The sequence below is a fragment of the Poecilia formosa genome, unplaced genomic scaffold (genome assembly GCF_000485575.1).
Source record: "Poecilia formosa unplaced genomic scaffold, Poecilia_formosa-5.1.2 Scaffold97, whole genome shotgun sequence".
Classification (NCBI taxonomy): Eukaryota; Metazoa; Chordata; class Actinopteri; order Cyprinodontiformes; family Poeciliidae; genus Poecilia; species Poecilia formosa.
Genome location: NW_006800036.1, coordinates 261,130 through 289,073, shown reverse-complemented (window position 1 = coordinate 289,073; position 27,944 = coordinate 261,130). Strand labels below are relative to the sequence as shown.

The 27,944-nt window shown below is 42.2% G+C and overlaps 2 protein-coding genes across 5 annotated transcripts; both read left to right on the top strand.

Moving 5' to 3' along the window:
- The first annotated feature begins 3,802 nt into the window (after nt 1-3,802).
- exoc3l1 (exocyst complex component 3-like 1) lies at nt 3,803-17,313 on the top strand. Of its 3 annotated transcripts, none has more exons than XM_016674574.1 (15): nt 3,842-4,160; nt 8,232-8,395; nt 8,491-8,710; nt 9,676-9,888; nt 10,779-10,969; nt 11,043-11,261; nt 12,186-12,256; nt 12,867-12,984; nt 13,503-13,628; nt 13,880-13,980; nt 14,138-14,257; nt 14,342-14,612; nt 15,568-15,723; nt 16,276-16,409; nt 16,793-17,313. In XM_016674574.1, the coding sequence occupies exons 1-15, from the start codon at nt 4,118-4,120 to the stop codon at nt 16,977-16,979; spliced, it is 2,334 nt and encodes a 777-aa protein (XP_016530060.1). In that variant the 5' UTR covers nt 3,842-4,117; the 3' UTR covers nt 16,980-17,313. The 3 variants fall into 3 exon arrangements, with proteins under 3 accessions (XP_016530061.1, XP_016530060.1, XP_007558559.1); XM_007558497.2 differs by having other exon boundaries at nt 3,843-4,160; nt 16,273-16,409; XM_016674575.1 differs by lacking the exon at nt 16,793-17,313 and having other exon boundaries at nt 3,803-4,160; nt 16,277-16,398.
- Nucleotides 17,314-17,893: 580 nt separating this feature from the next.
- On the top strand, nt 17,894-27,809 carry LOC103142440 (protein arginine N-methyltransferase 7). Of its 2 annotated transcripts, none has more exons than XM_007558498.2 (17): nt 17,894-18,128; nt 19,455-19,491; nt 19,791-19,940; nt 20,819-20,927; nt 21,493-21,605; nt 22,599-22,828; nt 22,903-23,083; nt 24,152-24,279; nt 24,377-24,515; nt 24,593-24,676; nt 24,767-24,814; nt 25,257-25,346; nt 25,965-26,126; nt 26,492-26,566; nt 26,781-26,941; nt 27,092-27,188; nt 27,310-27,809. In XM_007558498.2, the coding sequence occupies exons 1-17, from the start codon at nt 18,034-18,036 to the stop codon at nt 27,466-27,468; spliced, it is 2,058 nt and encodes a 685-aa protein (XP_007558560.1). In that variant the 5' UTR covers nt 17,894-18,033; the 3' UTR covers nt 27,469-27,809. The 2 variants fall into 2 exon arrangements, with proteins under 2 accessions (XP_007558560.1, XP_016530062.1); XM_016674576.1 differs by having other exon boundaries at nt 27,307-27,809.
- The last annotated feature ends 135 nt before the right edge of the window (nt 27,810-27,944 follow it).

Here is a 27,944-nt window from a genome sequence, read left to right as displayed (position 1 = left end):
AAAGCGCTACATCATTTTTAACCGTTTGATCTTTTGAACAGTGAAAAAAAAAATCCTTTTACAGCAGATCTAAAATTCTTGTTTGTGAAATACTCTTAATCATTGTGTGTGTGTTAGGTTCATAATTAAGTGTTGCCTCACCAGAAGCATCCATCTTGAAAGTTATAAACCAGCCTGAGAATTAAGACGAGGCAAAGACAAAAGACATTTGGGAAGAAAAGCCCAATTTGAATAGTTTCACTAATGGAAAGTTTTAACAGTCTTGATGTTGAATGAGCGTCTGCCTGATGGACAAAATCTGTTGGGTCCACAGAAGACTGGAAGATCTGGTTCCTCTTCCAGTTTCAAATTATTGAGAGTTGCAGAAATTTAGTAACGTGAGCCGTGTTGAGCCGAAATGCTTCAGCAGCAAGATGGCCGCTGTAATACAATAGGACTCTGTAATGTTTCCTTGCATTTTCTAAAAGCTGCATCCTGCCTAGCAGTTGTTCCTTATTTAATGTACCTCTTGTTTCATTGTTTCTTCTACACCAACGGAAACAATCGCAGGTTTGCTCACAAACGGAAACCTTTTTCTCCGAAAAGATATCCTTTAATTTGAATCCTAAACTACATCTCCACCCTAAATCTGGATTTTCTTGCTGGACCCTAATGGTGAAGAGTAGCTGAAACCCAGATGAGAAGAAACACTCGAATGGAGTCCAGGCAGTCGGTCAGCGGCCTTGCTGTTCGGGTCCATGTGGTTCCACCCGGGCAGGAATACGCCGTCCTCAGCATCCTGCCCTGCTCTTTACGCGGAGGCGACTGGCGCTCTTCCTGTGTGGCAACAACACAGGAGGTGAAATGAAGGATCCACAAATAAGAGATTTATGGAAGGAGAGATCCCGCCCTGTTTGGACTGACGTAGAAAAATTATTTTTATCACTTCGCTGTGCCGGATTTTGATATATTTTCTTTAATAATATGTAACAAATGCCACTTCAGTGGACTTTCTGAAAAAATCCAGTTCGTATTCAGCTTTATAGAATCCAATAGGACTGGCATTCAGTTCAAATCCAGTTTACTGTGGTGCAGCCCACTCCCACCACTCATTGACTTTCCAGCAATCCCTCATCCTATGCCTGGTTTCTGGCCCAAAGTTTGAGTCATTTTGTAAGAGAATATTTGGTAACACTTTATTTGAAGGGGTGTGCATAAAACTGACATGACACCGTTATAAACATCACATAAAACCTGTTATGAACATAAAGGAGTCTTCATGAACGATTATGACTGTTGTCATGAAGTGTCATTTGGTAAACAATGACACCTTTAACGTGATGTTGAACTAAATGTTGCATTAAATGTCCCCAGAACCAAACGAGGAAAAGCAGCATTCAGCATATATGCACCACAAATTTGGAACAAACTTCCAGAAAACTGTAAAACAGCTGAAACACTGAGTGCCTTTGAATCTCCACTTAAAACCGACCTGCTTAGAGTTGTATTTGAAACGTAATCAATTACGAATGTAATGATGGCACTTGACTTAATGTAATGTTTTCATTGTTGATTCTTTGTTGCATGACTGTGTTTTTGTGTTTATGATGTAAAGCACTTTGCTACTTCAGCAGGTCATGCTGAAATCTGCTATACAAATAGAACTTGATCGATTGATTAAAAGTGTCAATTGTGCATTATTCAGTAATTTCAGAATTTTTTTAAAAGCAACATTCCATTAAAAGTCCATTAAAAGAGTCGACTTTGCATTAAAAGCGTCATTATTTACCGAATGACACTTTCTGACAACAGTCATAAAAATCACGAAGACTCCTTCATGTTCCTGACATGCATTCCCCGTCAAAGTGTCACCGAATGTTTCATTAGGTGAACCACTGACACCAGAATCGAACTCTTTCCTTTGGTTCTTACTCGTCCAGCTGCTGCTCCAGATGGGGACAGCCGAGCTCGACTGCTCTGAAATGAGTCAAACTTTGCTCGGTCTCCATCAAACAGCTGCCGGTTATGACCGATCTTTGGCGCCTGAAGACGCGCGGTACGATTCTGCTTCAACAGCAGATCATCCGGTAAGATGGATCGCTCTTGTCGGAGACCTTGTGGACTCTTTCAGTGAAATCATTACAGTCTCCATTAAGTCCCGCGTCCTCCCTTCTGTTACTACGGGCGTAGACTAAATGACTTATACATTATACATTGTGTTTTCCAGTAACTGCTTTCCCTTTACTAGTATGGGAGACTCCCAGTCTCCCAGAAGGTCCTGCACAACATCACATCCACCCCTCCCACTGCTTGTGCCACCACCTGATTGTTTTCCTCATCTCCGCCTTTCCTCGTGGTCTGCCGGGACCTTTATGTGCGTTAAGGGCTGATGCCGCCGAAAGAGAAAACCTAAAAACATTCCTTAGGATTGGAGGGGGGGACTGAGGAGGTTTACTGTCGGCATCGATGTGCCGGAAATATTTTTTGCGTGCTCGGTTATGTTGCACCGCTGCGCATTCAATGTGTCAATACGATCAGCTGTACTGCTGCTGCTACCGCATGTTTGTTAAAGAGGAGCAGGGGCTGCAAAGTCAGCTACACTGCAAAAAACGCAAAAGGATTTTAGCACAAAAGTCTTAGTACACTGGAAATACGACAAAACTAACTTACCTTTTCAGCAAGATACCAGAGCTTGTTTATATGAAAATGATGAGAATGTACCACAAGACATTCCCCCCCATGCTATAAATGAAATAATCTGCCTATGGAACATTATTTTATTGACTTAAAACAAGCTCATATGTTGCTGAAAAGTTAGTTTTGTCTTTTATCATATTTAAACTAGAAGCTAGACTAGAAAAACTTGAAATTGTTTTGTGTTTCTCCTGTGAACTCAATACTTCTGACTTGGCTTCTTTGGGTTGATTTATTGATTTATTTATTTTACCAGTTCTCATGGTAAACTGAACTCAACATTGTATTTTATTATTGTAATTTGAACCTAATGTCATTGAATGTTATTGATTTTGAATATTTGTACATAATCTGTTGGTCTTGATTGGATATTCATCATGGACAGGTGAATTGGATCTTAAACTGAGCTGCAAATGGTAAGAACCAACAGTTGGATTTAGATCTGGGCTTTGACTAGGCCATTCTAACACATGAGCGTGCTTTAAGTTTGGCCAGTCTCGACTCCTTTGCAGCATCTCGCATGAATTTCTTGTCCTCCACTCTGTCCATCTTCCCATTTTCCCTGTTCCTGCAGAGGAACAACGTTCCCACAGCATGATGCTCTCATCACCATGCCGTATGGTGTTCACACTCGGGGTGAAGGGAGCCATTATTACTTTCTATGGTAAAGAAGATGGAGAAACCCCAAAGTTAATGGAAAACAGATTGGTCAGTGACTCCATCCAGAAAAGAGCCTAGCTGAACCCAAACGTGTGCTTCCTTTCAATCACTTTATTTAGGAAATAAAGTGATAAACACAGAATTTTTTTTTTCCTTTTGGACTAAATGCATTTTCTATGAAAAAGCAGCTTAGAGGTTTGGCACTCGGATCATCTTCAATCTGCCTCAAGAGTTTTCTGTCTGAGGTCAAAGCTAAATGAAAGATTCATTTTTACGCATAAAAACTAAATAGTTTAGAACCTTTGGTAACCTGTTTTATTTACATTTATCACCTTCATATCCTTAGAAACTGCTTTGTTGAAGTCAGTCCCACATTTAAAGGTTTACAATTTTTGTTTTATTTTACCCATGCTCTTGAATGCAACACATCCACACTCCTCATCCCTGCCCTTCCCTCCCCTCTCTATCTCCCCCCTTCATCATCCAAGCAGCAATCCCCTCCTCCTGCTTCCCCTCAGCTCCCTCCCTTTCCTGCCGGCCTCTCGGCAGAGGATGTGTCTGGGAGAGAGAGTGCGTGTGAGGTGGTGGGGGGGGGAAGGGGAAAGCCGTCAGTAGAATGGATATGTGCCCTCTCTCCTCCACCCTCTCTTCTCCTTCCTCTCCTCCTCTCCGGCTCTGCTCGGCCTTCCCGGCCCGCGTTGCGCACTGGTCGCACCCTCAGCGCTGGCCCTCGGGGGTTGAAGGAGTCTCGTCGGGCGGACGGGTGGCTGAAAACTGAACTTCAATGTCAGCTGGGGACCAGAAGAATGGAGGTGACAAACCTAAAGGTAAAGACGGCGACAACAACAACAGCAGCAGCAGCTTTTTCTGGATGACCAACACCCACTTCCCTAAAGTCCCTGAGCAGAAATAAACAAAATGGGTCGGCAGTGCTGCTTCTCAGCCAGAGAAATGAATGGACTGTGCTTTGCCATGCCTAGAGGAGACAGGTTGGGAGTGATGGATTGATTTGTGGCGTCTGACTGCGTATTGATCGCCATCCCGCCTCCGAGTGATGGACGATACTCCCTGAGAGCAGGTTGAGGATTTTCAGAAAACATCTTACAAACTTGTCAGGCGGTTTTAATGTTGTTCTCTGAGTTAAATGTCAGTTCCGCTGTACTTTGCTTTTGTATTTGCCCGTCAGAAAAGTGAATATGTAGTGATGTTTAAAAACGAGCTTTTAACTTGGACTAGTGAACATTTCAAGGACAAAGTTTCAAATGAGTTAAAGGAGTGAAGTTCGACTGTTTCGATGTGGAAACGCAAAGGAAGAGTTTCTCATTCTTGAGAAACTCTTCCTTTGCCTCAATGCCTCAGTGACATTGAGGCAAATGTCATTAAGATTAAATAAACATTACACCCTTGATCTGATCACTGATAAATTACATTAAATGTATGTTTAGATTTGATTTTAAAGCCATTCCACCCTGGGAAAACACTGAAATAAATCATTAAAATCTATAAAATTGACATGATCTCCATAGCCGTGGTGAGTTGTTTTGAACTCGTGACCAGAATTTAAAATCCTTTGTGATGATTGTTGAATTGTCGACCTGGGAGAGATCCTGTACAAACGACAGACACAAACATGCCAATGAGCCTGAACAGCGTTAAAAAAAAAGATGGCATGAGCTTCACTTTAGTGTTTCAGGCCTACAATTCTCATTTGACTCCATATTGTAGGATAATAATCTCACACTGAAAGCTCAGTATGAGAACAACCCCATCTGCTATTTAAAGCTTATTAGAACACCTGGTAGCACTGGGACACGTCACAGATTTTCCTGGTTTCTCTCTTCAGCTGACGTTGGGTCTGAGGACTGAAATGAAAGACTGCAATGTCATTTGACCATTTACAAAAGTTGGATTCTTAGACTTTTCTTCTTTGTCTTAGATGTCTAAAGGATATGCTCAATAATTATGGAGCCACATATTACATGACATTATTTATCCTTTCACTCTGGGGTTTGGTAGATGGGCTTTCTGATCATCTATCGTTTCAAATCTCAACAAAGTACAATGAAGTTTATAGTTAAAAGATCCCAAAATGTGAAAAGACGTCAGTGTTTTTTTGTTCTGTTTTTTTTTGCAGGAGGCTGTACATGAGTAAGATTTTTGGCATGTTTGGTGTTGTAAAGTGGTAACAACTTCTCGTGAAGTCGTTGCTGTATAAAAAAGTTACAGCATTTACACGAATCGATAAGGAAGCGTAACTTTTCAGCTCGCCGTGGATCTCTGAGCATCAGATAATGTTTGTTTGGTCGCCGTCAGCCCGGCCGTTTCCCTGCTGATGCAGGAGCAGCAGCAGCATCATTGGGGCTTAATCAGTGTGTGATTGCGTGTTGTTCTCTGCCTGGCTTCGCTCTGGGATCTGCTCTGCTGCAGAGGTAGATTACATTAGGCTCGTCAGTCGTCACGTGGAGTTCTGTGGTTTCACTATGTTGCAGTTTTGCTTTTGACAACGCTTCAGCGTCATCAGATCTGCTCAGGCTAGCATCCCATGACCTCCTCGGAGACAGAGACGGGCCTGTTGGCGTAACAGAGATGTTGACAGAATCCGCACAAAGACACTCGTGACTAAGAGACACTGTTTTGCTGACCTGCGCCCAGCATCGGTCTCCACTGAGTCACTCGTGAAGCTGTCGTCCTGCCAAAGCCGATCAGGACGGGCATCCCCAGACCGAAGCTCGGTCATGCGACCATGATGGCTGCAGAGCTTCCTCTTCTCATTGACTGAGCGGATCAGGAATGATATCCAGGCTACCTGGACTGGTCAGTTGACCCTCTGCTCTGTCCTCTATGAAAAGCGAGTCTCATTGTCGATATACTCCCATATTTATTCACAGTTTCCTTTATGTTATGATCCTTCAGGTAGCTGCACAGGGTTCGGTTCCTATCCAACTGTTTCACTATTTCTGTTTAATACTCGTCTCCTTTGGTGAACACAGAAGAAACAAAATTAGATTATTTTATCCATATTTACAGAATATGGATCAGGATGTAGACAGATAAACTGAGCGCTCAGGTCTTTCTTCACCACTACAGTTATAGAACAACAAATCTATTCATGTGATTACCAATTGGTTAAATATTTATTCTAATACAGTAGTTAGATCCAATGTAATCTTTAGACTCACATGTTGATTATGTAACTTCAGATGAATGTATTATTTCCATGCCTCATTCCTCTCATTTTTTACTTGAACATGAAATATGAAAATGTGAGATAATTCAACCTTATCTTTTTTTTTTTTTTTTTTGTAAAAACACCTTGTATACACAGATAAAAATAAATAAATTAAATTGACATTTTAAAGTCTTCATTGAGAACAAACTGGAGGAGTCAAATTCCCTGTTTGTGCATGCAAACAAAGCTGATTCTGCCATGTAATTAATGAACCATTTAGTGAGGCATTATCTGTCCAAATGTTGGCAGTACAATATTAGATCGAAGCATTGAGACATCCTGTACAGAAATCCAAGCGATAGCTGGAACACAAATATCTGAGTGCCCTGGTTTGTTTATAATGAAACGTAATGAAAACAGAGCTAAAGAGCGTTTCTCACGGACCTCCGTTTGGCTGCAGATGCTTCTGGTTTGCCAGCCAAATTGACCTGAAGCGTTGCCGTTTTCTGCTGGGAAACTCTTTCATCTGTCGACAAACATCAGTTTGAGAAAGTACGTTTAGAATGGCCTCTTAGAAACCCCATTGGAGCAAACGGCTCCTTAAGTCCAGGGCACAACCTTTTCCCATGATAGAAAAGCTGCAGCCGGCCAATTTAAGCTCCTTGTGAAGTTTAACTTGATCACCGGCGTCATTATCTCTGTTGCAACTGCAGCTTGGCTTCCAGGAAACGTTTGCAGAAACTAAATTTGCTGCCACTTTGAGGTTCGTTCCCAGATGGACGTTTTTTTTTTCTCAAGAGTGATTGATCTGTGGCTCTAATTTATTGCGATTTTAATCTAATTTTCATATAGGATCAAAAATAAAGTCCTCCCACTGTTGAGGTTTAAGGGTCAATTTGATCTGGAAAGAAAAAAGTAGACGAGAAAAAGAAACGTGGTGCTTTGCCAAACTATTTACAGCCCTTCAACGTTCTCACGTTTCAGATTGGTTACGGCCACAAACCTTTCAGCGTATTTTGATAAACCGACAAAGTGGATCACAGTTGTGAGGCTGGAGATGAATTGGTTTCAAAGTGTTTTTACAGCTCAAAATCTGAAAAGTGTGGCAACCATTTGTTTTCTGCTCATTTCAGGTCATCATTCACAGTAACTCCAGATATTGGGGGTTTGGTCTCTACCAGCATCTAGTAGATGAAATTTGATCTCCTTCTTCTTTCCAAGTATTTCTGGCTCTGAATAAATGGAATTTTTTTGTAGGTTTTTCCACATATTACGAATTGCATTTAGGTGTGGACTTTGACTAGGCCATTCTAACACATTAGATCCAAGACTCTAATGGAGTACAGTGTTTGGAGTTACCATGATATGGTGAACCCATCCCTGACTCTTTCACGGCCTCTGAAAGGTTTCTGACCCTGCCGAAGTCAATCATTCCCACAGCATGATGCTGCCACAGCCATGTTTTACAGTGGGAATGATGTGGATTTTATCTAGTGGTATTGAGGGCTGAATACATCTGCACACCACACTTGTTGGGGATATATTTATGGAGCATGTTGATGCTGCTGTGCAGCACTTTTGTTTCAGTCTGATGCACAAAATCCCAACAATCCCACATTTCACCCAGAAACACAACTTGATTTTACATCTGTGAGCAGCTAAAGGCATTCACGCTCCTATATGTCACGATGTGTGTGTGTGTGTGTGTGTGTGTCTTCTTTGAAACCAGAGGCTGCTGTGTGGCCAGAGGTGGAGCGGGCAGAGTGCTTGGCCCGCGGCGCTGCTCTGAAGTGGGCGTCTGGAGTTTTCTGTCGGCCCGAACATCTGGAGCGACTGAGCCAGTACAAGAAGAGAGAGAGCCAGAGGACGGCCTCCATCCACACCAGACTGAAGGTCAGAAAGAACCAAAACGACGCATCATCATATGATGATGTGATTACTACCACTTTTAAAAGCTAACCCAACCTGCTGGGATGACTTGTCTCCAGTCGATGGTCCAGTCATACCTGGAGGGGGTCGGCTGGGGCCTGGAGCAGCTGCGGGAGGCCCGGGACGAGTTGAGGGAGGTGTCGCTCACCCTGAAGGAAGCAGGACTGGAGTCGGACGGAAACGCAGACTGCTTGGCGTCTCTGGAGAAGCTGAGAGAGGTTTCGGTCGACCACCGCCAGCTCTTCGCTGCCGTCAGCAACCTGCCTCGACTTTACGCCAGTGAGAAGCTCCAAGCCGCCGTGTGATGGTGCTGCTCGTGCAGAAATAATGTCTCACAGTTCTGGTCCGAAGCTTACACGTGTACGCACGCACGCTATCTTTGTGGGGACTTTCCATTGACTTACATTCATTTCTACAGCCTAAACCTAACCTTTACCCTTTTCCTAACCCTATCCATCACATACCTAACTGTAACCAAAACTCAATTCACACCTTAGTCCTAACTCTGACCCCTGACCCAAAAACAGGGCTTTCCTTTGTGGGGACCAGACTTCGGTCCCCACAAGGAGCAATTGGTCCCCATAACGTAGTATGTGTCAGGAAAATCGTCCCCAGAAAATATTACAAACACACACGCACACACGCGCGCACACACACGCACACACGCGCGCGCACGCACACACACACACACACACACACACACACACACACGTCATCGGGTATATGTGCCATGAAATTTTGACTAAGCTGGGGGTTTTTTTTTCCAGCTTTAGCGATCGTAAAAATCAACATTTATGATTCGCTTTGGAGGAAGAACAATTGGTTAGGGAGTTCAGGCATGAAATCATCACCAACTAAACTGTTAGGCCTTGAACCAAGAAAAATAGAAAGATCAACACCTTCAGGCGGACCTGAAATGTGCAGCAGCTGACATGGACAAACCAAATACCTTCCTGGGAAAAGTTACTTTTTTTTATTATGTTTTACATTTATTTAACCAGGGAAGTCCCACTGAGATTAAAAAAGGGAGTCCTGGCCAAAAGGCAGCAATGTTGCACAAGAATGACCAATAATAACTGACTAGTAATTACTAAATAAATAAACATTAGATCATCAGATGAGACACTGTTTGGCCACAGTGACGAGTAAAGGATATACTCTCAATAATCCCAATAACGGCGTCACTTCCTGAGACGCCGTTATTGAGGTTAACATTCAGTCTTCCCTCCCTGGCCGTGTTGCAGTACGGGGCATGGTGCTGGAGACAGAGCGACTGGTGGAGTCCAGGCGGCTCCTGGAGGCCCACGCCCGGCTAATGGATCTGGAGCGCTGGCAGGACGACATCCTCTGGCAGCTCCACGGGGCCGCCGGGACAGCAGGAAGTTCACTCAGCAGCGAGGACACGGAGCTTGTGGCCAAATATTTCTCTGGAGTCGGGCAGCTGGTGGACGCCCTGGGTGAGGACACCTTGGAGACGCAGCTGTAGCTTTTCCCTTCGCGCTCCACAAAACTACAGAGTGAATTTAACTTTTAGTCTCAACGCTATTAAATCAGAAAATGCGAAATCTGGAGATCTGTTGTAACTTTTACGCAAATGTTTTGCTCGGCAGGCATCTAGCAGCAGGTCTGGTAAACAATTTAACACGTTGCTATTTAATAAATGCATACAGTGTTGCACTCGAACAAGCATTGATCACTGGCATGAATGTCTCATTAATTTTATGCTTTTATTGATGTTTTTGAACCTGTTTTAAGGGGTGGAATGATTATACAAAATTATACATGCAGGCTCAAATATATTTACACTGACCTTGCTGGTGAATATCTGACAACTCCTCTTGGCTGAGGTAGTAAAGTTAATTTAAGTTTGGTTTGCTTTTCCTGGCACAGACCCACTTCTGAGAATAGTTCGCAAATTTTAATAAGATTTTTAATAGACTTTAGATTGGAGTTTGGGGAAGGCATTAGCCAGAATTATCCATCTAAATGCCTGTTTTAATATGAATTTGTGAAAACCAAACTGTGACAAGTTTCCACAATCTAAATGATAAGTGGGGAAGCTGAAGAATTTAGACTCAGATTATTATTATTTTTATTTCATCCATTTTGTGTAGTGTACCAACCAGTACCGCTGGAAGTGAAACAAACCATGTTGGATTGTTTCCGTGAGATGATCAATGGTTCCTATTCGGGCAGATTGATCAGGGAATATTAAATGTACATTCTCTTTTACCACCGCAGAGCTCATATCGATATATCGGCTTGTGAATTAATTTAGGATGAAAAATAACAAGAAGTTTGATCTCAAAGCACTACACTGACTTCCTGTCCCGGTGTGCGGCTGCAGGGAAGGAGCTGTGGGCCGTGGTGAGCAGCTCTCTGGCTCTGGCCCGGCAGAACCCCACGCCGTTTGTGTCCGCGGTGAGGATAGTGGAGCGGGAGGAGGCCCTGGACCGGGCCCTGCTGGCGGAGAGAGGAGGCGGCGGCAGGCCGCTGCCCGCAGGAAGACCTCGCTGCTGGAAGGCCTGCTTCTTCCAGGTGAGCCTTACCTCCAACTCAGGTTCACATGACAAACTTCAGCCTGTCAAATCTGCCACCTTCTCCACATCAGGTACTAGAGGAGGCGGTCTCTGCGCGACTTCGCAGCGTTTCCTATCTGCACACGCGAGGCCCGGGTTTGGCGGGCCACCTCTCTGCTCTCCAGCACGCCGTCATGGCTGACCTGGCCACAGTGCGCCACCTGCTGGAGCACTGCGTCCCACCTCACTACCAGCTGACTGCGGCCTACCTGAGAGCCAGCCACCGCTGTTTACACACTCACCTGGCGCAGGTCAGCGATGTTTTATGAACTGTGAGTGGTGTTGGGATTCACGACTCGTACTGTTGCATCTACAGCTGCGACGCGTGAGAGACTTTCTCCTTCTTCTGTTTTCTGATGAACAAAAGTTTAGTAAGCCTTGAAAAACTGTTTGATTTCCACACCAACTCGACACGACTTTCATTGATTTGCCATATCACACCTTACTTTGAACATCTATTAGTATTTTTGCCTTTTGACTTAGGTAGTAAATGTGCATCTGGATGAGTCTTTATTTATTCAGTTAGGCCTGTAAAATGCATAACAAAGCCATAAAACTGCTCTTTGTTTGGAATTTAAAAACAAAATGTAGTTGCTAATGTGCTTAAAAAAATTAACATTTATCTTCAATCTCATCAAGCAACTTGACAGGTTCTAGATTTTGAAAAATGGGGCATCTACATTACTCCAGATGTAAGAAAAGTAGGTAGATGACCTCATTGTTTCACTATCTGTGAAACCTAGACATAATTATAAGACCCAACGAACACTGGAGATGGTTCCAGATTAATACATTGAACCAAAATCTTGAAATTTTAATTTCAAACGGGAATTTTATCCTGGAAAATATAAAGGAACCCTGGTGAAACCTTGTTGTTTGATGTTTGTTTGTTGACATCTTCACATGGTTGTTCTGTATTATTTCTGTCATAGTTTTTCAGTTAATTGCAGACTTATTCATGCTGACTGTGATGAAGGCGTTACACCAAAAGCTTTATCACTAAAGTTGCTCTGCAGAGACGGTATGTCGCTCTAGTCTTGACTTACCTAAAGGTTGTTACGTTCGTGTTTTGATTCACACACTTTCACGTCTTCAGGGACAAAGTGGAGCCTAGACATTTTTTTTCATCGTTGCGTGAAACCACCTCCACATCTAAGTGTTAAATTGTGGCCTAGGTTAGCAGCTGGGATCTGGAGAGTGGTGAAATATTCGCGGTGCTCAACTGGGTGCTGCACATCTACAACAGGTGAGTCTCAATACTGACACTTTGATGACGAATCCCCGTCTGTTTATCCTGCGGTTTGACATGAATGCCGATATCTTTGTTTATGTAAATGCAAGGATAGATTATGGCTTCTCATAAATGAGCTTCATGGATGAAACGAATGCTTCTAGCAAAGAACATGGAACATGCATCCTCCTCATCTTGGAAATCACAACCCTGGATTTTGTCACATTACAAGCAGAATCCGGCTGTTTGTGATATGACCTCCAGTTGTTCTCTGAAAAACTCGGATGTTTAACGTTAAAGAACAACTGGCACCATGAAAACAAAGGAACACAGCTGACAGAAAATCCACTCAACACCTCCTGCCCTTTCTCTTTTTGTTCCACCATCAAATCAAGCGTACTCAGCTCCCACCATAAAGCTGAATCTAAAATGTATATTTTGAACATAGTAAACTACGCTCAGAGAAATTTAAGGTGGAGATGTCGAGGTGTGGATTTGTGTAACAGGAGTTCACGAGATTATTCAAAGGAATTAGCGTACAGCGTTTAAAAGTGCAGCATTACAGTGAACAATCAAGCCCAGTATCCGCATACGGTGGATGTTAAACGGTTGGTTTTGTCGGCAGCCCAGACATGATGGGACATCCAGAGCTGGTCACGGAGTCGGACCGGTCGGAGCTGGGACCGCTCATCTCCGCTGAGGGCGTCGAGCAGCTGCAGAGCAAATACGTGCAGAGTGTTCGGGTGAGTCGATCACAATCGCTTCTTTGGCTTTACTCAGAATTTAACTCTGCCCCGGTGAGGTGTGAGCGGTTTTTGAAGACTTACTGAGAAGCTTCAGATGCTGCATCACTGCAAAAGATCTAAAATACATATTCAACAAATTCCAAATATTCTAAGCAGGAGGAACAAAAACCTCCTCTGCAGAACATTGTTTTCTTTTTACAGACCAGTACAAAGTAGCACATAGTTGTGAAGTGGATGAAAATGATTCATGGTTTTCCCATTAAGAATGGTTGGTTGGTTGTCTGGTTCAAAATATCTCTGTCTGCATGCCTGTGTTGTAGTAAATAGATTCATGCATGTTTGCTTTTGAGTAAAAGCTGTTAAAAATTCAAAATATTCTTTTCCGTCCCGAATTATCCCATAAAGTCCAGTGTAATGAGACAAAATAGGAAAGCTCAAGTCCTATGAACACTTTTGGAAAGCACCACATTCATTTCCTTCATTTTTTGTTGTTGTTTTGTTTTGTGGGTTTGCAGAAGAGCGTATCTGAGTGGATGCACAAAGCTCTGCAGGTGGAGCTGCAGGACTGGCAGAGAGACCAGGAGCCGGATACGGACCACGAAGGATTCTACCAAACCAGCCTGCCCACCATCATCACTCAGGTGAGTTTTCTGCACAAACACAAGCTACTGTGTAGCGTTTCAATGCAGATGATAAAAGGCCCCCAGTTGGTAGAGTTACACCGTTTATTGTGATGTAGCTGGAGATAAATTATAATCCACTGATTTGATCATAATTACCTATATCAGTGTCCGCTCTCGGGATCTGTCTTTATGTGCCCGTCGCTGTATAAGAATGCTTCCTGCAGTTTTCAGGCTGCATAATTTGTGTCACTGTGTTTGTCGGTCACCAGATGCTGGAGGAGAACGCTCGGGTGGCTCTGATGATTGGGGAATCCCTGCGAGATCAGACCATCCAGATGGGGCTGTACGAGGTAGAGAACCTCCTCAACAGGTGTGTTGTTCAACAAAAGGCCACCTGAGCAGTCACACATCTGTTTTACATACTTTTAGCTAGCCTCCTTCTTGTTCTTTTTGTCACGTAGTACCGATTTAAAACCATGTTTTATTTTCCATACACAAGGAAATGCATGTTTTAATGTGACTTTCAGGTTCCGGGAAGCTCTGGTTGAGTTTGGGAAGGAGCACCGCAGGGATCCGACCAACAACAACAAAAACAAGTTCTACCTCCACTACCTGCTGGCCTCCATCAGCAACTGCATCATCCTCAAGTAAGACGTGTTCTGATCGTCACCCTTCCCGTCGTCTTAACACTCAGCCCTTCTCAGTTCAGCATCGTCTTGTGCTCGATGCAGAAAGTCAACGGAGAGCCTGCAGCAGCAGCAGTCGTCCCGCTTTGCGGGGATGTTCTCTCGGACTCCCCCCAACCCTCTGGCAGCCCTGGACCGGGCGGTGAGGCGGGCGTGTCGCCTGGTGATGGATCAGCTGCTGCTGGAGCTTCAGCCCTTCCTCCCCAGCCTGCTGACCCGACCCTGGCTGGTCCAGGGAGATCCCGTCCCGAAACTGTGCAGCGTCCTGGAAAGTCACCTGGACTTATACGGCCGAGTGCGGCCGCCCTGCCGGCAGGTGACTAAAAATCACTCGGCAGACGTTTGCTTTGAGAAGAAGTCGATGCTTTAAACATTTTAACATTTTGCTAAGTCGCAAAGCCAAACATCATTTGGGTTTTATGAGAAAGACAAACAAGGTTACTTTGAGAAAAGTCCAGCAACTTAATCTCAGACGCATCACGCAGTCAAAAACAACACAAAATGACAATACTAAGGTGGAACACGTCCAGCTCTTTCTTAGATATAAAGTTACAGTTTGCAGTCATTGCCGCTTATTATTATCATGTAATATTAGTGAAACGTTGTTTTTTTTGGAAACAGATGATTTATCACTGGTAATCAGAGAAGCAAAACCAGTGAAATTCTCTCTCTGCTTTTTATACTTTAAAAAACCGAGAGGATATGATCTGATTATGGGTTTCCTATCAGTATAAACACTAGATTTCATAAAACACCACAAAGGCCACAAAGGCCTGCCTGCGTGCTGTATAGATATTCACGATGAGCCGCCATGGCACGAAAACACCAGGGCCAGGTTTTGGTCCCAGTCCAGCTCTGAGGCCAAGACATTAATCAGAGAAGCTGCCAAGAGGCCCCTGGTCATTCTGGAGGAGCTGCGGGGATCCACAGCTCAGGTGGGAGAATCTGAAATGGCAACGTTTAGCTGTAGACTCCAAATCTGGACTTCAAGAAAAAAAAGTGTTAAACGGAACGATGTTTGAAAGAAAGCCGTTACTTTAACACGATCCATTAGAGAGAAACGGCAAACATACAAGAAAGTTATCTCAACGGACGAGGTCAGAATGACCCTTTATGGCCAATATAAAAAACGTGACAAAAATACAAAAAAGATTAACACACACACACGTCTCATACGTGTATTACAACGACCCAGTTGTTTCATGTGGGAGGATGAAATTTACTGTGCATATGTTGCGTCATAACCCCGTCCTGCTCCCCCGTGGCTGCAGCGGCTGCAGGAGGAGGCCCAGTGGCTGATGGTGGTGGAGTACGTCCGGGCCCTGATGCAGAAGAAGATGGTGTGTCGGAGCAGCGAGGAAAGGAGGCAGCTGGCCCAGCAGATGATCCTGGACGACCAGCTGCTCAGGGAAGTCTTCCACAGCCTGGTGAGGATATTCACTTATTTCGTTAAATAGGAAAGGCAAGAGAACACGCTCTTGTCTAATATGAATATCACGACGTGCGGGGTTTTATACCATTGTTGTTGTGGATCTGGAGATTAATAATGACAGGAATAATGTGCTGAATATTCATCCAGAAGTCAAAATGAAATAAAAAGCATCTGATCTGCCATGGTTTTGGTTTTCATGACGAGATGAGATCCCAGCTTTATTTTTTTCTGGCGTGGTAAAACACCTTAACAGAAACTAGGCAGCAGAGCTTCCTTTCCTCATGCCAAGGTTTAATATTGTTTTCACCGATGCGCCATCGTGTAAAAGTAAGTTGGCATGCCATTTGCATCTTAGAAAAAGACCTGATTCATCGCCTCTCCCAGGATCACATAAAGAAATTAGAAAAGTATTAATGCTTTTTAACTGTATAATTCTAATTTAATCAATAATTTAAATTAAACAGTATAAGTTTAACACAGCAGCCTTTGGTACCCATTCCTTTCATGTCTATAAAGCCCAGACGATCACTTTTTTTTGTCTCAGCAAGAGAGCGAGGTGTCGCTTCCTGATGTGAATCCTCTGGCTCTGCTCCCCGTTCTGGCCGACTTCATCCGTCTCAAAGATCCCGGCATGCTCACTCTGGAGGTTTCTGGACTCGTAGCCAAATATCCGGACATCAGGTAACCCTTCCCCACGTAAAGTGATGCTGAAGTGTTGCAATGCTTCAGTCAAACTCAACATGTCAGACTGATTGACCAGCTGTGAAAGAAATGTCTTCAAACATCACCGAACTGAAGCAGAAAAAAAAAGTTTCATATCGACATGAGACATGGAAATGTGAAAATGATTAAGATGTCTTTCAACTAAAACCTGTTTTGAAACTGTTTGGTATTTTTGGGGTTACTTAATTTTGACTTGTAGTCTAAACAAACAGCTTGTTTTTTAATACCGTGTCTTGCAACTATCTGCTTCTAAAACTCATTCAGCACAAAATCATCTGCAAAACCATCAGAGTGTTTGAACTTTCAAACATTTTACACGCCGTGTCCTCGTCTCCCCTCAGCGAGGAGCACGTGTCTGTGCTGCTGGACGTTCGTGGAGACGTCTCCAGGGACATCCGATGGGCCGTGCTGGACCTGCTGGAGCAGAGCGCCCCCCCTCTTCCAGTCGGATACCGGCCCATCTTCACGGACATCCTGGTGCCGCCCTCCACCTTGGCCTTCTGTCTGCCGACGGCCAAGTGTGCATGACTAGATTGAGCGGGGAAAAACATCCTCTTCTTTCCAGATTTCTGGATCGCAATGGATCCGTTTCTGCTGCAGCTTATCAGGGAAAAAGTTTGTGACTTGCTGGTTCGGGTCTGACTTCTATTCACTGTAAAGGTCTCTCGTGCCTTAAATGACTGTCTCTCCCCCTCAGCTGGTTCTCAAAGTTATTGCTAAAGATTTATTATAAATTGCATATAAATGGTTTTACTCAGACCTGATATTTATTGTCAAATATTGTCACTGTTTAGGGAATTCAATCCACTCTGATCTACAGTGTGTCCATTAAAAATAAAACATTAAAACAAAAAACAACAAATATTTGTTTCACTCACTCTCATGTGTTTGTGTAAAAAAAAGATCAGATATTTTTTCGCATTTTATTGGATGCATGTTAAAATCAACATATACAATAAAGACTGAAGGTAAATACATACATGAGTCTATCAGGAGAATGGCCCCCCGTGAGTAAGAGATAAACATACTGCATAATAACTGGTTTAAAATCATTACTTTTATTACTATTGGGTTATTATTTTCCAAAAACTTGACTTCATCTTTTTTTTTTTTTTTTGCAAAGTCGTCTCCTCCTTTGTTGTTTATACCAGATACTTTTTGTTGTTCCATATTTATTGTATTTATGTGTTTTTTTTTCTTTTGTTGTATGCACTGTAAAATTGGTTACATTGAAGCTTAAATAAAACAAATTTCGAAGTAGACTTTCGTAAAACGGATAAATTGCATAAATCTGGTTGGAGTTCCCTGGTTCACTACACCCAAATATTTTGGGCAGATTATTAGTGTCCATCTGTAATAAACTGAAGCTCTATGCTGACATCTAGCGATGAGAAAATATACGACGCTCTTTGACACGTGACAAACTTTGGTCACGTGACCATAACAGCAAGTGACGTTTCGTTCCAATATGGTGGCCTGCATGGATGCAATGCTGTGTTAATAATCCTGCTAACATTTTGATTTGTAGTGAATAATTCGACTCAAATCAGCTTTTTTCCACTCCTCGGACGTCCTGGCGGAGATGAAGACCTTCTGTGGCAGAGCGAACCCGACCACCGGAGCTTTGGACTGGGTGGAGGAGAGCGAGGAGTACGACTACCACCAGGAGATAGCCAGGTGGGTCCAGGAGCGAGGCTGACGGGACGGAAACTATGGCGAGGGGCCGATGTGCTGCTGCTCTGATAATACAGAGGCTTAAAAACAATCATATATGAACATTAAAATTCACATTAGAGAGGACATTGTCGGTTATATCTGTTAAAAAAAATCAGTAAGCATTATTTAATAAAATATTAAGTTTGAATTCGACCCAGCAATACCAAGCTCTGACTCGTTTTGCTTTGTAATGAGATAACCAGAACATTTATAGTCGATAAATAGTCAAACCTTGATAAAAGACGAATTAATTAACTTTAAAAATAGCACGAAAACACTCTAGATTAAGTAAAAAATAAACACTTAGGATTTTAAGTCATTCCAATATGGTGTCTGAAAAAAATGTTACGTTACCAGTTACAGTTTTTATTAGTTGTAAAAAAAAATAGAAGTAAAACCATTAAACAGATAGTTGATATCTCCGGTGGTCTCGTACAAAAAGAGGTTCTGGTTCAGGTATCATTCAGGTCAAAACCGAGATTGTAGCTGATAACTACACAGCTCTGGAAACAAAATTAAAAGACCAGTTTCTCTGATTTTACTCTTTATAGCTCTGTGTTTGAGTAAAATGAACATTGCTCTTTTATTCTACGAACTACTGACAACATGTCTCTGAAATTCCAAGCAAAAAGTTAGTTTGCACAAAATGAGAAATGGTCAAAATTACAAAACGATGCGGAGCTTTCAGACCTCAAATAATGCAAACGAAATGAGTTAATATTCATTTAGACACAACAATTCTGATGTTTTAACTCAGGAAGAGTTCAGAAATCAATATTTAGTGGAATAACCATGAGGTTTTTAATGGGGTTCAGTGCAGTGGGCTCTTCATTTTCTCCAGATCTGTATAGGTTTAGAATGCAAATAAAATCCAAATTATCTGTGGCCACTGAATTAGATCATTATTTTTAAATGTATTTTCCTTATTATTTCTAGATGTTAAGTATCAGGTGAATAATATAGTGGAGATGCAGCAGATTATTTATGACGTCAGGTAATGTTGAGAAGGAAATATAATTCCGATTTCTAATTTTTCATTCTTAGTTGGAGGCTTACCAGATCTACGCATTGATTTAAACAATATCCTGTATTTTTTTTTTTTTGTTCCAGATAAAACAAAACAAAACAAAAAAAATAGACCCAAAACAATCCAAATCTACAGGGTTGATGTCTGAAAGAGAAATGATTTTGCAACAGTTCTTAAAATGTCATGATCGAAGTGTTGTGAGATTAAGACACTAAATAATCCTCCGCATTAATCTGATGGTGTTTATGTTTCTGTTTCAGGTCCTGTTATGCCGACATGCTGCATGACCACGACAGGGTGAGAACTCCACACACATCGCTGCTCTCTGACTGCGTTTAACCATCCATGCAGCGACTAATAGTTGATTAATGACGGCATAGATGGTCTCCGTGTGGTGTATGAATTACCTCATCGTTTTGTCTTTAGAGCCTTTTTAATCATCTAAAAACCTATTTTATCCACCTGAACTGCATTATTCGGCAAGGAAGTTCAAATCGCCACGATTTACAACAAATATTTTCTTATTAAAAGTATGTTAAAAGAAAGTGTTTGGTTGTGTAAATGTTTTTTGCTTGCGTAATTTCACTCCCTTTCAGAACGAGAAGTACTACCAGGGCATCCGGGCTGCTGTGTCCAGAATAAAGGCTCGGGGCGAGCGAGTCGTCGTCCTGGACATCGGGACTGGAACCGGCCTCCTGTCCATGATGGCCGCCACTGCTGGAGCCGACTTCTGTTACGCCGTGGAGGTACAGGAATATTCTCTGTTTGTCCCGTAAAATGTCAGCAATTGCAGCAGAAGTTCACTGAAAATCAAAGCCTACAAAAACAATTTCTTCATCATTTGACCTCTGATGTCATTTTACCTTTAAAGTTTTGTCTGTTCTTTGTGCTTCATTGCATTTTGTGCTTTGGGTTACATTCTTGTTTAAAAATTGCCTTTATAAATACTGTTGACTTGATGCACTTAAAAAAAAACCAACACATGAACTTCTAGTGGATCAAGCAGATTTCCAACCAAGTGGTTTTTCACTGAAACTGAGGTGTTTTTTTTAATATTGCATAATGCATAATTGTTTTGAAGAGTATTCCAGACTTGTAGTTAATCTTTTTACTTAATTTTTCGCAATAGTTTTTTTTTTAATTCTTAATTTAGAAATGAGAAATTTAAACAACACTGGCTTCACTTCGGTGTTTGAAAGAACAAGAAGAAAGAAAAAAGAAATCATTACTGCAAGAACACATAATGTGCAGCATGAATGTCCTTTTTTTTGTTTCAGGGATTCCATGTCAAAGTTTGCATCTTTTTAGTAGACATTTGGGCAATAAAATGTAGTTTCAGGGCTGAAAAAAAAAATAAAAAAATCTTCGGCAGAGGAAAAGTTTGTGAAGTGAACAAAATATTGACCTGAAAAGGGCCAAAAAAATTTCTGGTTCCTTAAACGTAAAGTACTTATCTGAAAATGACTGAAAAAGCAGTCAAGTCCAAGTTGAAAGAAAACCTTTTAAAGATTTCCTGAGAACCACTGACCAAGATCACGTCACCAACACTTTATGACGAGCCGAGTGCTGCGCGAAGCTTTGCTCTTCCTAAATAATTGCAATAAAACGTGTGGATTTTCTGCAGGTCTTTAAGCCCATGGCAGAAGCAGCTCAGTGCATTGTGAAGAAGAACAACTTCTCTGACAAGATCAAGATTATCAACAAACACTCGTCAGATGTGACTGTGGGACCAGGTGAGAGAGAAGAAGAAATACACAACTCTGCCACATCTGCTTTACCGATTACTGATGTCTATGTGAGAAATGCTTTTATACCCAAAAAAAAAATTAAGTTGTTAAATATAGTAAGGATGGCTGCCATAGGATTTGTAAATTTAATTGAACTCAATAATGGATTATAACAACTTTTATGTACAGTAAATGTCCTAAACTTGCCTTTACTGAATCTGCTGCATCGCCCAACCTTAGTGTTCAATATAAACTTACCTAAATCACTTACATTTAGTTTGTCATTTACTTTTGAACTAAGCTGAGGAATGACTCGCTTATTATGTTTTGTGTTGTAATTAAATTTACTCTTTTTAGAGGTTTAATAATGTTCAAACCTGTATTTTCTTCTGGAAATATTCGCTGCCGATCCACTTATTTAACCATAACCTCTCAAGACATTTTTGCGAATTCATCAAAAGTTGTTTCTAAAAATGTGGGCGTCTGTTTATTATTAGGGAAACTAAAAGCCGTTATTTTTCTTCTTTCTCAGTGGCTTCATTTCATAAATATTCTGGTTGTGTTTTAACAGACGGCGACATGCAAGAGAAGGCCAACCTGCTGATCACAGAGCTGTTTGACACCGAGCTCATCGGGGAGGGAGCTCTGCCCAGCTACGAGCACGCTCACCAAAACCTGGTCACGGTTCGTCCAAAACCTTCCAAACTCAGTCCGCTCCTTCGCTGCTGCTCAGACAGACGAGCTCTAATGGGAAAAACTGTGAAAGCAGAAACGTATTAGAGGCCATTTAAGCTGCAATTGAATTCTTCTCTCGCTCATACATTCATTATTCCCACACAAACATTTCCTCACAAATAGAAATGGTATTGGTTTTAGAAATGAGTTAAAAACCATCAGTAGTTTCTAGATAAAATGCTAATTGTTTTATTCAGGTAACGTGAAATAAATTTTAATAAAGCCTTTATATAATTACATGAATGCTGAGATAAAATTAATAAATCTTCTTAAAAGAAATCTTTAAAAAAAATCTGTTGTTTTTGTTTATTCTGTTTTTAAAATATTTGAGAAAAAGCGATATACTTTATATACAGTAAATTATAGTTATTGAAGATGCCTTAAATTAGCATTTTGTGCCTCTTTGGAAGCGTTTTCTCATTGGTTCAGGTGTTTATGTAATTGGCCAATGACTGTCCACCTTGTTGCAGAGTAAATGTTGCTCTGTAGCCAAGAATAAGTAAGATGTGATCTAATTTCTCTTCGACTTGTTGTTTCATTTGGCCTCAGAGTGAAGAAATTAAGTAAGTTTTTCCTTGTCTTTTGTTTGTATGAATATGTAAGATATTGTTAGGATTTCTGTTTTAAATTGAAGCTTAGCACCATTTAGTAAATACATGATATGTTGAGTAAAATATTAGTGCAGATAGTTTTTAGAGCATTATGTCCATTTTTATACCTCCTACTATTGGAGATTTCTTTCTTTTTTTTTTTTTTTTTTATTCATGTCAATGGCACTTTTCCTGTAGAGGGCGCTTGGAAAGTATATTAAAGATTTAGACCTCAGTCTTTTTTTTTTCTTCATTTTTGTCCAGATGAAAAATGCTTGCACCTTTTTATTCATCCGTCAGCTTTTCATTTAAACCTTTTTTGTCTCTTTGTGGTTTCTCTCTCTGTGTGCAGGCGGGCTGCGAGGCGGTGCCTCACCGCGCCACCGTCTACGCCCAGCTGGTGGAGTCGGAGCTGCTGTGGAGCTGGGCCCAGCTGCAGCCAGCGGAGGTGGAGGGGGCCCGTCTGGTCCCGCCGCCCGCCATCGGCCGCTGCGCTGGCGCTCACTCGGTTTGTGACGTCCAGCTGAGCCAGGTCTCCCCCAGCAGCTTCACCCCGCTGAGTCCTCTCTGCGCCATGTTCAGGTAGAAGCACCTTCTGCTTCTCTCTTGTTTCCGGCACGCAGTCGCTGCTCACGCCCGTCTGCGTTCCTTCCCAGTGTGGACTTCAGCAAGCCGGTCAGCAGTGCCTTCCAGTCCCACTCCACCAGCTTCGTGGCTCGGGCCGGCGGTCGGGCTCAGGTCGTTCTGTCCTGGTGGGACCTGGACATGGATCCCAGCGGAGCCATTGTGTGCAGCATGGCTCCCAGCTGGACGTACCCACAGCCGGCGAAGGCCCCGGTGAGTAACTGGTCAGAGCTTCAGGAGGCAGATCTGTCCAGAGCGACGACTCTAAAGCTTGTTGGGGGCAAAAGATGTGCAGAAGATTTAAGACACACGAGTTTAACAAACTGAGTTTAATTTGTTGCCGTTTCTTAAAGTGAGGGATTTCAAATTGTTAGTGCAATGAATTGATTTATTTATTGCTCACCTTTTTTGTCTTACCAGCTCCTCGATGTTTTTTATCGACAAGTCTTGTGTTTTTAACCTCCATCAATTGAAGCAGTGGAATCAAATGCCACACCTTCTAGTTAAATATTAATTGTTGGTGTGTTGTTGTTTTTATTGTGACTTTCTATAAAATTAATTTCCCATTGGGACATAAATATCTGAGTCTGAATGTGTGAAACTTAAGGTCCGGGGTCCAAATCCATCCCACCATAGCTTTTTTTATGTGGCCCTCTAAACTCCAGAGTTCTTAAATATCATCATATCAATTAAATCAAAGAAGTTTTTATTTGTTTACTGCCAAATTACAGATCAGTCCGTCCAGTTTTTCACAGTTTTCTGATAGTTGAAATTCATGCAGAGTCAACAGATTCACACATGTTTTTTGTGTGAGTGCATAATTGTGAGTTTATTGCAATTTCCCACAAGAAATGGTCAAAAATGTATGGTCGCTAACTCCCGCCTGCAGGTGGCAGCATTCCTTACTTCTAGCACAACGCTCCCTGAGCTTCATGTAATGTCAAGTTGTAGTTTGTGATCAGGGTGGTGATGAGTAACAAACATTTTTAAAAGTAGCTCTACAAAATCAGTGATTTTGATTACAAAAAATTCACAAAAACAATCTTAAAATCCTGGACGGACCGGTCAGTGTGAAACGATGTTCAATATTACGTAGTTTATACAAGTCACTGAATGCAGACAGAGATTTTCTCCATATTTTAACTGTTTGTTGATGAGTTTTATCAACACATCCTGGCAAAACTGGCCGTTTGAAAACATCTGTGACGTAGATTTGGCCCAAAATGGAAAAACCAGCTGTAAGTTTTTCCAGTAAAACCGAGTCCTGCTGGTGTGTTTTAGTGGCGGGATCACTGGATGCAGAGTGTTTACTTCCTGCCTGCAGAGCGCCAGGTGGCTGAGCGAGAGGAGCTCAGTCTGACGGTCTGCCATGACGACTACAGTCTGTGGTACAGCCTGCAGCCTCACAGGTCCGCTTGGACAGCTTCGCTTTGTCATTACTTCCCCTATTAATCGACGTGTAGCGTTTACCTCAGTTCAGTGAACCTCTCTGTCTCGATGTTTCAGTCTCCAGGACGCCCAGGCTGAGACCCCGCCGCCTCGGCCGTGTTGCACCTGTCAGGCTCACCTCGTCTGGACTCGGCCTCGCTTCGGCGAGCTGAACGACAGACGGCGTACGGGGAGCTACGTCGCAGCTCTCCGCAGTGTAAGCGAACGCCGTCGTCATGGCCGAGCGTGCACGATCGCGTTTGTGTGCGTTCATTAAAGCGGTGGTCCCTCCAGGTTCTGAGCGAGGACAGCGTGTGTCTCTCTGTCAGCGATGGAAGTCTGCTTCCTGTGTTCGCTCACATGCTGGGAGCCAAAAAGGTACGGCAGCTCCTGCAAACCAAATGTTGCTGCTCAGATTCTTGTATTAATGTTTTTTTTTTTTTTTTTGTGCTCTTGTTCCTGACTCAGGTGTTCAGTTTGGAAAACTCCAGAATGTCCAAACAAGTTATTGAGGAGGTAAAACTACAAAGTTATTGTCTGGAGGCTTTTGTTTGGTGCCAAATGATGTGATGGTGATTAGTAGAGGGACATCTTAATTAGCTCTTTGGCTTGTCAGCAAGCTTTGGAAAGCCCTGGTCTTTATTCATGACCATAATCAGTTTAATTCAAGGCGAGTTGGAGCTGGAATGAGTCCAGAGGCATTTGAAGACTGGAGCTGCAAACTCCTGATACACATTATAATTAACCCTCATTTTCTGGATGCTTTTCTTTCTTTTTTTTTTGTTTTTTTTTGTTACCTAAACCTAAATCAGGGGTCAGCTACCGGTACCCTCCAATAAAACGTCTTTGTGGTCAGACCTGTTGAATAAATGCTACATAATCGAAACATTTTTTTTTTTTTTACAAATGCGTGTAGAGAAATGTTAACTTTAATTAATTTTGTTAATTTAATCTGCAGGTGTTGGAAGCCAACTCTAAGAAAGGCGGGGTTGAACTGCTGGAGATCAGGCCTGAACAGCTCACCAGTCAGGACCTCAGAGGAGAGCAGGTGCCGCTTTTGATGACGATCCCGCCGTGCAGCAGAACATTTCATTTATTTGATGATTTAACAACAGAGCAAGAGGATGAAAACAGTCATTTTTTATCAGAAAAAGCATCTTTCACTCTGATCTTCCTCTCTGAACATCAAGCTAGTACCAAGTTGGAAAACATATGATAAATTCATTTTTAGTTTTTATTTGTTAAATGGGTCAAAACGCAGATCTGCCATATTCGTCGTCTTTCACTCTTTTGGAGTTTAGTAGAAATCTAGCTATATATTTCTTTGATGGATGAACAAGGATAATCTTGTAATCTCTCTTGGATTCAGGACTTCATCAAACAACCTGCAGTCATTTTCTTCCTCCGTTTGGTGTTTTAGTCCTCAGATAAAAAAATAAATAAAAAAAAGAAAGTTTGGGCTAAAATAATCAGACAGCCAGACCTCAAATAAAAACAATTTACAGCTCTATTAATGAGTTGTTTTCTGTTTATTTTCTGTCCCATTTAAAGCAAAGTAATCTGAAAGTAACTTCATTAACGGTTCATTTATTTACAATAACACGCTACAAGACCCAGTTATGTTTTTAAGTTGATGATCTTAAACCTGGGGTTACGCCTCCTGCAGATTTCCGTCCTGATGGGGGAGCCGTACTTCAGCACCAGCCTCCTGCCGTGGCACTCCCTGTTCTTCTGGTACTGCAGGACCGCTCTGGCGGGCCTCCTGCGGCCCACTGCCACCATCCTGCCCTGCTCTGCCTCCCTGCATGTTGTAGCCGTGGAGTTCCAGGTCAGACAGTCGAGCGATTGATCAAATATCATCCAAAAGGCAACACAAGTTGTTACCAGAACAATTAAGCTTTTATGCATTTCAGTTTTGAGTCGTAGAAGCTTGATGATCTGAGATGCCAGAGTGCGACTCGGTCACTTCTAAAAAATATATATAATTACTTTAAAGTTATTTTAACGTGCTAGTACTAAATGATATCTCTGACTTGTATAATTTTGAGCTCATTCCTAATAGAGCTGTTCCTTTGTTTCCTTTGAAAGACTTCAGGTGTTTCCGTTTTTGCTGAAAACTGGCAGGACTTAAAATAAATTGAAAGCGAATCCATTAAGATTTTGAAATAAATTATTGTTATTTTTGTTTGTTAGGATTTGTGGAGAATAAGAGCGCCGTGTGGAATATGTGAAGGCTTTGACGTCACTCCCATGGACGAGATGGTGCAGGTAAACATTAAAATCGAGGTCAAACTAAAATTTAACAAGTTATTTATTAGTAGGGTGATGATTTAATAACAGTACCACGTCAAGGTGTGTTTTTGTATTTGAAAATGTGCGCCTGTGTCTTTAAATCACTCATGAGAGGAAACAAAAAGTGAACAGAGTTCATAAATCTGAGCTGAAGTTGCAGAAGGTGGGTTCAGGCTGTGTGTTTCCACAGCGCTCTCTGGATTTCCGTGAGTCCCGTGAAGCGGAGCCCCACCCGCTGTGGGAATATCCATGTCGAGCTCTCACTCACCCCACCGAAGTCATGACCTTTGACTTCACACAGTGTGTCCCTCAAGAGCCAATCAGCAGCCAGGGCTTGCTGCCTTTCATAAGGTAGAATCTTCTTCCTTCAGCTTAGGGGAGAAAATGTTTTTTTGAAACGGGTTTGTTGATGTTTTAGTTTAATTTTCTTCTACTGTTGCTTAATTTATCCAGAAGTTAGCGCTTGGTATTTCTGTTGAACGGTTTAAAAATCGGTTTCAGGACGGGTCGATGTCACGGTGTTGCCTTGTGGATGGACTGTCACCTGACTGATGATGTCACAGTCAGTGGGGGTCTGACTCAACCAATCAGTGAGCAGGTATCTTCTTCTTTTGTCATCTGTGAAAGCATGTCAGGAAACACTCTTTAAAATAGTCTTTTTCAAATCATCAAAATTTGTCCGAAATCTGATGGCAGGCGTTTCTCTGTTTTCCCTGCAGGGAGACTGCGAGTGGAGTCGACACAGGAAGCAGGGAGTTTACTTCCTCAGGTCGGCGTGGGACAGTTTAGGTGACGGCAGGACCGGCGTGTCGTACAGCTTCACGTTCGAGCCCAGCTTAGGAGACGTCAAGATGGACTTTAGCATCACGGGTCACTGATGTGAATCCAAAACTGACTGAAAAGGTTTTACCTCAAGTCTCTTATTTAGAGCATATTTAACTGTGTGTTTACAGTTGCTGTAATGACAGAAGTTACCGTTTGCCTTTTTTTTAACGATACGTCAACATCAGGAATTCTCAGGGCCGAACAGGCTTTGATATGAAGACGTCAAAACCTCCTGCACAAGTTACTCTCTCCAACAGACCCACTGTTGTCTTGTTTTATAGTGAAAATCAGACATGGACTCGTTTCTGTAAACTCTTAACTTTACACAGACGAAGAAAGCAAAGTTTGGAACACAAAACAAAAAAAAGAGTGGAATAAAACAGTAGTAACATCTTTAGGTGCCCTGAGAGTCCAATATGTTTCCACAAAGTTATATCACACAATCGTTAAAAAGACAGATCGGTTACCGACAGGCATACACTGCTGGCAACAGCAAAGGACGACAAAACCTGAAGTATCAAATCTCTAC